At 40.8% G+C, this 9,870-nt stretch overlaps 1 protein-coding gene across 1 annotated transcript in view; it reads left to right on the top strand.

Moving 5' to 3' along the window:
• The first annotated feature begins 441 nt into the window (after nucleotides 1–441).
• The window catches only part of NPAS2 (neuronal PAS domain protein 2), a 238,145-nt gene continuing 228,716 nt past the window's right edge, over nucleotides 442–9,870 (top strand). Inside the window, exon 1 of the mRNA XM_027842576.1 lies at nucleotides 442–953. Within this exon, the coding sequence (XP_027698377.1) occupies nucleotides 442–953 (512 nt within the window). The remainder of the gene's footprint in view (nucleotides 954–9,870) is intronic.

The following is a 9,870-nucleotide window of genomic DNA, read 5'->3' as shown; positions in this document are numbered from 1 at the left end:
AGGGGGTTGCCAAACGCAGGCTTTTCAAAGAGCTGGGGGGGGGGGTGGAATCTTTCTGCCCCTGGGTGCCAACTTTGATAGAAACTCTTGCACCATCTCTCCTTGGCCCATTCACCTCAAGACCACGGCCCCTACCCCCGCCCCCAGCCTCGCCATCCCTAATACCCTCGCCACTGTTTCCCACCCCACCTCCCAGCTATCCGCCAGCAGCGAGGCTGCCACGCTGCAGCGGGACCCCAGGAGCCCGCAGGGAGCCGGACCCTTCTAGCAGCAGCCCCAGTCAGTGGCTGCAAGCGTCCGAGCCCGCAGGTCGAGAGAAGACCGTGTGTCAGTTAGTGGGTCCCGGAGCCCCAGTGTCGTGCGTACGTGTGTGGTGTGTGCATGTGAGTCCGCGAGGCGCAGGCGAAGCCGGAGCCCCGGGATGCGGTGGCTGCTCTCACCATGAGATACCGCGGCGGCGGCAGTAGGAGCAGCGGGAAGGAGGAGGAGAAGGAGGAGGAGGAGGAAGAGGAGGAGGAGGAAGAGAAGAAGGAGGAGGCGGCGGCGGCGGCGGCGGCGGCAGTGGCGGCGGCTAAGGAGGAAAACCCTCCTGGCTGGCTGTGTGTGCGGAAGAGTTTGCCTTCCGAGCAGCCCGGCCTCCTGCAGGACTGGAGCAGCGGCGGGAGCGGGAGACGCCGGGAAAGCGGTAACATCCACCCCGAGGGTCGGAGCAGCGTCGGCGGCGGCGGCGGGGACAGTGGGAGCAGGAGCAGGAGCAGGAGCAGGAGCAGCCGCCGCCAGCAGCCGGGTCCGAGCAGTCCCAGCTCTCGGGTCGCCTCGGCCGACAGCAGCAGCGGCAGCTGGAAGAGCGCGGTCCCCGCCAGGCTCGAGGGCTTCCCCCAGCAGAGGCAGCGGCAGCGGCAGCGGCAGCTGGAGCCCCCAGAGCCCCGCAGCCGCCGCCGCCAGCAGCCCAGGTAGTGCCGCTCCGGGGGTAGGGTGGGGGCAGGGATGTGGGGAGCCGGAGGACTGGAGGGGAGACAAGACAGGTTTCTTGGGCTTCTGCTGGGTGACACGCTACTACATGCCTCGCTCTGCGTGTTTGTGTGTGTGTGTGTGTGTGTGTGTGTGTATGTGTATGAGTGTGTTGTGTGAGCGTGGGCGCGCGTCGGCGGGTGTGTGTGTTTGTTCATTCACCTGCTCCTGGAGGCGGTGGGAAATGCTGTCCTCCAGCCAAGTGCGGAGACCCCATGCGCGGAGTGGGCAATGGGGAGGGGAGCTGGGGGAAGGCTCCGTATCTTGTAAAGGCTGCTCCCTGTATGAGGTGGGAGACTATTTGTACATGCATATTCACACGCCCATGGCCCTGGGTTACCCATTTCTGCAGGAAAGCAGGAGGAGGAGAAGTAGGTGGCGATTGCAACTCTGGTCATTTCAGTGTTTGCCTGAGAGTCGGGAGGGAGTAAATGGAGCACCTCCAAGACTTTGGGATGTTTTAGACACTTTGGGGCAGCGTCTGAGAGGGACTTAGCCCAGGCAATATTATTTGGGAATTTATAAACCATCCCCACCCAAGCCCACGATCTCAGATCCAGCGGATCCCACGGTACGTTTTGAACTCCGGACTGATTGCTTCAGGCTTTTATGCACTTGCACTTTGGTGGAACCACCTGTAATGGGGAGGAGGGAGAGTCTTCTGACATTTGGAGGGAAGGAGAGGGTGGCATGGGTGCCACTGGATACATCTCTTTGGTTACTAGATTAGAATTTGGCCCAGACAAGGCACTGAGTCTGCTGTCATTTCTTTGGGGAACTCTGAAGAGTCCAGCTTCTTGAATAGTCTGGTCAGTGGTCCTGTAGTTCCATGCTTTGCTTATCCATAAGATACCGAGGGCATTCGAGGTTTTATTGGAAAATGGGTTTTTCAGCCCCCCTGAGATGAAGCAGGTTTTGGCTTTCATAAATTGAGCTCTTGCTAGGTAATCAGAAAGGGATTAACAGGTAACAAGGTACTACGTTCAAACAAATACACAAAAACCTCACTACACTATTGGCCACTCCTTAAATGCTCAGGGTAGGAAACTTTATTTTCAGTACTGTAATTCATAAATAATTAGTAGCTAGATATGTTGATTAAACAATAGAGAAGCCTCCACACACTCACACACCCTTCCGTAAAACTCTGGATTATAACAGGTATGCATTATTACACTAAGCTTTAAGCTCTCAAATCCAACAGGTGTTCTCATTCTGAATAGGGGTCTCTGAAGTGGAAAATTACACCTTCCTTTTCATTATTAAATGCTGCTTTCAGTATCCAGTACATGACAGGAATGATACTTTTTTTTTCCTAGTTCATTATTTAAATTGTATGTCTTTACAGGCAAAATGAAATAGAGAGTTGAGATGATATGATTATTGTGGGCAGTGTAAACTAGCTTATCTGGATAATTTAGGGCTGAAACTTTCTTTTCTTCCTTAGTAGGAGTGCACTTTTACTTTTGACTTTGTAGATTGGCTCAGAAATATACTTCACTTAGCTTGCATGGACTGACTTAGTAAGGCAGTCAGATCACCTCTGATATACTTTTATAACAGTTAGCTGTTCCAAAGCCTAATGGTTGTCTAACGACTTATTTTCTACATTCAAAATATGGCTACCCTTCTTAATCTAGAAGATGTGTTTCAAAATTCAAGGACAAATGCTTCCTTCATCTTTTGCAACCTGACTTTGCAAAAGGAAAACCAGTTTCCACAATTTTGCTAATAATAACAAAAACAAATATAAACAGAATGGTTTGAGAGATTCTTTCTGAAATAGGCCTTTATTTCACAAAAATGCAGTGTTTCATTATAAAACCAAACTAGGTGTAATAGAAGTATTGGCATGTCTCAGCACTTCTCATTAAAGCTTTAGTTAAAAATAAAGTGAGTGAACATAAACTCAATCAGCAACTATGTTTCCATCTTAAAGAGAAATCATGGTCTAAGGCGTACAAGAATTATAAGTGAAAAGCTTTTAGCCATTTCCTTTTGTGAAATAGATTTCTTTATTTATTCTACAATCTGCCCCATTAAGTGAACATAAAGTAGGTTTTGTTCTCACCTCTCCCCTTGGTGACATATAGAATGAAAGAGGAAAATGAATTCTAGAGAAAGAGTTATTAATAAAATTTCACCTCCAAAAGAGTTGAAAATGAAAGGAAAAGAGCCTTATCTTTGAAAACCAAGATGAGCTTTAAAAATGAGCGTAATGAAAAAATCCATAACATGTAAGTGGTATGGTATAACAATTATTCAGACTAAAAATAAAGTATTAATACATTTGCTGAAAAGCTCAATTATTTTTAAAGTTTAAGGAGAGTTATGAGAAATCTTTGAACATTTTCTAGCTGATTAATAATGAAGTTTGGAAAAAATATATATATTTGTTCGCTCTCATTTATTTGAATCAATTCTATTTTTTATGAGTAGTCTTCCCCTTTTCCTACCATTCTAATACCTGACTGCTAACACTTGATACTTTTGAAAAAAGTTTCAGTCAAAGCAGGTTTGTGGTTTTTTCATACTGAAATAATAGTTCTTTTTCTGTATATACATATGTCCATATTATGTACACAGCCATACTTATGCATCACAACTTCATAGTGTAACACTCTTACATGTTATTTGAACACTGTGGACTGAAAGGATTAAGTTTTTTGGTCCCTTTAATATTTTTATTTTTTTTATTTAGTGTTTTTAAATGATTTGTCAGACCTTCCTTGGGGACCATGACATCACTAACTGTTGTACACTGATTATACTGCACAGGATGACTTCTCTTTTCCCAAGAGAGGTCAAATTGTTGAGTCATTTGAAATGTCTGAATGATTAAATATTCTTGGCTGCATTGTATCAAGTGTTTAATTGGTCACTTTATAGCAAGTATTTAATTTAGTTGAACTTTCAAATATAAATTATATCTGATCTCTCATTTGCTTGTGAAAATGTCGTGTTGGCACGACCATCATCTTTCTTGTATTTGTCATAATGGTTCAAAAGAAAGGCTTTAGCTAGAAAGTGATATTGACTCAAAAGTTACTTAAAAAAAAACCTACGCCTTTATATCTTGTGTTCTAGTGGGCTACTTAACTGTAAGTATTTCTGTTTTGAATGGTATTTCTGATGATGTATTTCTTTTTATATCCCCAATGCTTGGCATGTAGTAGGTACTTAATAAATGTTTATTGATTGATGAGTAATGATAGATTGGGGTGCTAAATAAATATTTATTAAAGAAGAGCATGTACTAAAGAAAGAGTTTTTTTTAAAGATAGTATTTAGGTAAATCTAGCGAGTTTTCCTTACCTCAATTCGTTAACTGGAGCTTCTAATCTCAGAAGCTGGGGGCTGGCTTGTATACTTCAAATCATCCCACTTGCAAAGCCTCCATAGACTTCTGTGAGAAGGCATTTGTGTAGAAGTTACTCTGCAACTGTATTATATACCACTGTGCTAGTCTCATGATTTCTTGACCTGAAATGCAGAAGAGTTAGTTTATCTAATCCATACTGGAAAAATGTGGGAAATCAGAGCACAGTCCTAGTCCACATACCTGTATACCTTTAATTCCATCAACATGGGAACACACTCAACCATCCTCTATCACAACCCATCTCTAACTTACATTCTTAGAGAATTGACTGAGGCTTAGAAAATTGTTGCTTGCCCAGTGTTACACAGCTAGTAAGTTTTGGAGACCACATTTGAACTTAGGTCTTACTGATTCTACCTTAATATCCTTGTGTAGTGGATATAGTACTGGATTTGGAGTTAGGAAGACCAGAATTCCAGTTGTACCTTTGACATTTTGCTAGTCATGTCACACTGGACAAGTCACATTATTACTCTGGCCCTCAATTTCCTCATCTGCAAAATGAAGGAATTGGGATTCCAAGAATTCTAAGGTTACCCCTCCCCCTCCAGCTCTAAATCTGTTATTCTAAAAGCCATGTTGCCACAAATAGGAAAATAAATCAAGCAGTTAAAAAAAATGTTCTGGTACACATTTGATTAGATTATAATATGCCCAAGGTCATGGAGGAGTTGGGATTTGAAACCAGGTCATTTTATGCTGGACAGCTAGGTGGTACAGTGGATAGAGTGCTGGGCCTGGAGTCAGGAAGACTTAAATTCAAATCTGACTTCAGACACTTAATAGCTGTGTGACCCTGAGCAAGTCATTTAACCCTGTTTGCCTCAGTTTCCTCATTTGTAAAATGAGCTGTAGAAAGAAATGTCGCACCACTTCAGTATCTTTGCCAAGAAAATCCCAAATGAAGTCATGAAGAGTCTGATGTGACTAAAATGACTAAATAACAAACCTCTTACATTAACTCTGGCAGTCCTTCCAGTGTACCAGTTGTCTGCTTCCTCACAAAGGCCATAAACCAGTAGTCATCTACCTCTAAGAAATAAGAGTGCCAAGTTGTTGACCTCATCCATGCATTTATAAAAGTAACTCAGGGTAGCCAATGTGCGACAAACAGAGGAAAAGCAAATATGTTAGAAGGGCACGTAGGAGGACATTATTACTTTAAAAAAATCTACTGCTGAAGACATGTACATATTTATTAAGTCAGAAGTTCTTAACCTTTTGTGTGTGTGTCATCAACCTCTTTGGCAGTCTGCTGAAACCTATGAACCCCTTTTTACAATAACTTTTTTTAATGAATAAAATAAAATTCATAAGATTACAAAGGAAACCATTTGTATTGAAACACAGTTAATTGCCAGAAAAACTCTAAGAACCCCTGCTAGAAGTCAGGTTGCCTATGAAAGTGGACAGAAACATATGGTGCATTTTTAAAATCTTACCCTTATGGATACCTTGTCCTGGATCTGTTTAAGTGGGTATGTTCTTAGTGTCCTCTTGGGATAGAAGTGAGTGGATCAAACCTAGCAAACAGATGCTTAATGAATATTAAATCTTAATAATAGGAATTCCTCCAAGCCTTCTTACTTGTTCAACTTCTGTAATATACTTTACAATCTCATTAAAAAAAAAGTATGAAGAATATATTGGGTGGAGCCAGGACCTAGGGGAATCAGAAATGCCTTAAGTCATCTCAGGTATTCCTAGAGAATTACTGGGGTCAAGAGACATTCTGGGTGTGGACAACCTTTAATGACATAAGATTGGATTTAAATAGTACAATAATTTTTCCCAAACAATATAATAAATCATTTTTTTCATAATGGATACTCCTTTTTAAAAAATGTATGGCAGCTTTAAGATGCTCTAGTCCAGAACCTTGAATGGTTATCTTTTATTGCCAGATTATCTTTCTTCCTGTCATTACTACAGAAGCAATGTTCTTTTCATTGGTCATATTCTCCTATTGGACAGAGTATGCTATAGCATAGGGAGAGCAAGGGGTAGTGGACATTCTTCTCATCCTCTTTGTTATCAAGGTTAGATTTCTTAGATTCCTAACATATATCATAAGATTGCAGAAATTTGACTTTAAAGGACCATACAAATTATTTGGCCCAACCCCTTCTCTTTCCAGGTAACAAAATGAGACCCAGAAAGCTTAAGTGATTTTCCCAAGGTCATTCAGGTAGAAAATAGGAGAACTAGGATTTGAATACAGGCCTCTTGACTCTAGTTCCAGATATCTTTCCTACATCACGTTGAATGTGGCCTAGGGGTGGTTGAGGTTACAGATATTAGCAATAGCATATTTAGGCCTTGGTATTTGTGTTTTACATACCCCTTACTCAGACTGGCCAAAATTGGTCTCTTTATTACATAGCCTGAGGTCAGTTAGCAGAAGGAGCACTAGCAGTGAAATTATTTTTTCTTTTTCTCCTTTAAAGACCAGTTCAAATCCCGTATTGTCTATGAAGCCTTCCCTTATCACCTTAGCACACAATGTATGACTTTTTACTCCTCTGAACTCCTGAAACACTTAGGTTCTACTCAAGTTATTTAGCATTTATTATATTCTCTCTGACACTGTTATCTTTTTATATAGGATAAAATAAATTTAGAATGGGAATACATTTAGAATGGGAAAGGAATTTAGATGTTACCTCACTTAACTCCTTCTGATTTCACAGGTGAAAAATTGAGTCCCAGTGAGGTCAAATGACTTTGTCTTTCCATCTGTTCCCATCTAGATTGTGAATTCCCTGAGGCATAGGGTTCATAACTAATATAGCTTGCTCCTTGCAGTGCCTTATACTTAGTAGGTGCTTGGTAATATTTCTTTGATTAATTAATTTTGGTATCAGATGGAGAAAAAAATACAGGATGGAATTCTAGGAGAGGGCCCCCTTGTCCATTAACTTGGACAATGTAATAGCTTCTAACTGGTCTCCCTTCCACAAGTCTCTCCCTTCACCAATCTATTTTTCACACAGCTGACAAAATGGCATTCCAAAATGACATCACTCCCCTGCTCAAGGAACTACCATGCCTCCCTATCACCCCTAAGCACAAACATGAACTTCTCAGTTTGGCATTCAAAGTGCTTCATAATGTGGTTCCAGCTCTACTTTTCTAGACTCATTACATATTATACCCCTTCATATATTCTGAATACCAGTTAAACTGGCCTTCTTTCTGTTCCTCACAGTTGACATTTCATCTCGTCTTTGCATAGGCTTTCCCTCATGTCCAGAACGTATATTCCTTTCCTCTCTTCCCTGAATCCCTTGTTTGTTTTTTTTTAATGCTCAACTCAAGCATGCCACCTCCTCCATGGAGACTTTCCGCATTGCTTCAGCTATATATTACCTCCAATTACCTTGTGTTTACCTTTCATTTAATTTGCATTATTTTGTATCTTATCTCTCTACATGTTGTCCCCACTACCATCCCCAGAGAATGTAAGCTCCTTGAGGACAGTGACTGTTTCATTTTTTCTTTGTATCTCCATTGCCTAGCACAGTACCTGGCGTATGGTAGATAAGCCTTTAAAAAAAATACCTGTTAATTGATTGATTTGAATGACTTATGTCTTGGTTTTAGAAGAAGGTATGGAGGAATCTGACTTTTTTATGTTCATGGCACTTAACCATTTTTGTTGATGTACTCCTACCAGGTAAAGGCCAAATGTATACCAATAAAAGACATTCTATTTGTTGAATGTGTAGTCATATGTGCTTATAAAACACATATCATAACTTTTTCATTTCTCTTTATGCACATCCTTAAATCCCAAAATACTTTTACAAGAAAGAAGTTACTACTGAACAAAGTGCATTTAAAACACACATACACACATACACACACATACATACATACATACACATACACATACATTCATATACACACACACAGAGGCTGAGAATCGCCTAATAAACTAAGGGGTTAAACAAAAAAATTAACAAAAAATTGCATTTTTGTTCATTTTGACATATTAGTTTTAGGTGGACAACATATACATACACACACACATATATACGTATAAAATCCTTTTTTCAAGTTAGAAAATCTAAATATACAAGAAAGTTCTCAGGAAAAAAATGATTTTATTTCAAATTTGGACCTTTATCATTGGTCTTAAATTTTAACCTGAAGGTTTTTTTAGGCACAGAGCCCTAAATGTTAACGGAATAAAGAGCCAAATTTAATAAAATGCAACACTGCCTTTGAAATTGTAAATCTAACTTAGAATTTGTTTTTAAATATTGTCTTTAGTGTCTCACTCTTCCACTTTTGCAAAGTAAGTTATAAATTGTAAATGGAAAAAAAAAAAACTTCCCTGGAAGTACTTACCATAGTTCACAGCTTTGTTCTTGTATAGTTCATTTTATGTGTCATGGCTACCTATAAATAGTAGCTGTGTCCACACAGCACAAAGTGTACAGAAGATTTAGTAATTACTAAACCTATTATAGGAGGCAGCTAGGTGGCTAGTGGATAGAGTGCTGGGCCTGGAGTCAGGGAGACCTGAGTTCAAATCCAGCCTCAGATACTAGCTGTGTGACCCTGGACAAGTCACTTAACCTCTGTTTGCCTTAATTCACTGGAGAAGGAAATGGTAAATCGCTCCAGTATCTTTGCCAGGAAAACCCCATGGATAGCGTTAGTGTGCTATGGTCCGTGGGGTTATGAATAGTCAGACACAACTGAACAACAACAATGCCTATTATACCAGTGTAGACTACAGGGCTGAATACTTCTAGCCTGAAAGGTAGGAGGAGAGGAGAAGAAAGAAGAGGGAGGAGGAATGACCTGAATTAACTAATTTGACTGTCTATGTTGCTCAAAAAAGAAGGCACCTTCTGGTATACCCTCCATTACTCTATGGGCATATGTTATCCCTAATTATCTGAGAAGAATTTCGTCTTCTTTATAGCCTCTTCTGTTCTTATCCCGTCTGTTGCGATTGTCAGTAAGTAGTACATTTGCTGCCATTTGGTATGGCAACTTTGCAGTGGCTAGTTTGTTTCATGCAGACTTGGAACAAGGAAACTTCCAACGGTATGTATCCCTTGGCTAATCCACCCTTCTTGGGTTTGTGTATGTGTATGGGAAACTCCATTTCCCTTCAGTGTGAGAGTAGTGAGAGCTATGGTGGAGAGGAAAGAGTACTGGTTTTGAAGTCAGAAGTCCCAGTGATGCTTCTGCCACTTCACTTTGAAGTCACTTAATTTTTCTGTGCCTCTGATTTTTCATCTTTAAAATTAGGGGGAGAGAATCTTTATTACCCACCTCACACGGTTGCTATGAGGAACAGATAAGCTAATCTTTGTAAACTATAAAGGGCCGTATAATCATCACCTGTCGTTATTGTTGTGGTTTGGCCCAGATCTGTGATTTCATGATCTAGGGAACTCCCTCTGCTAATGCAGGTCAGCAACTAGTCTGTAACTTAAAGTCTTAGACAGCTTCCTGGA

This window comes from Vombatus ursinus, unplaced genomic scaffold, assembly GCF_900497805.2.
Source record: "Vombatus ursinus unplaced genomic scaffold, bare-nosed wombat genome assembly UNPS02014877.1, whole genome shotgun sequence".
NCBI classification, from domain to species: domain Eukaryota; kingdom Metazoa; phylum Chordata; class Mammalia; order Diprotodontia; family Vombatidae; genus Vombatus; species Vombatus ursinus.
This window is presented reverse-complemented; position numbering and strand designations above follow the sequence as displayed.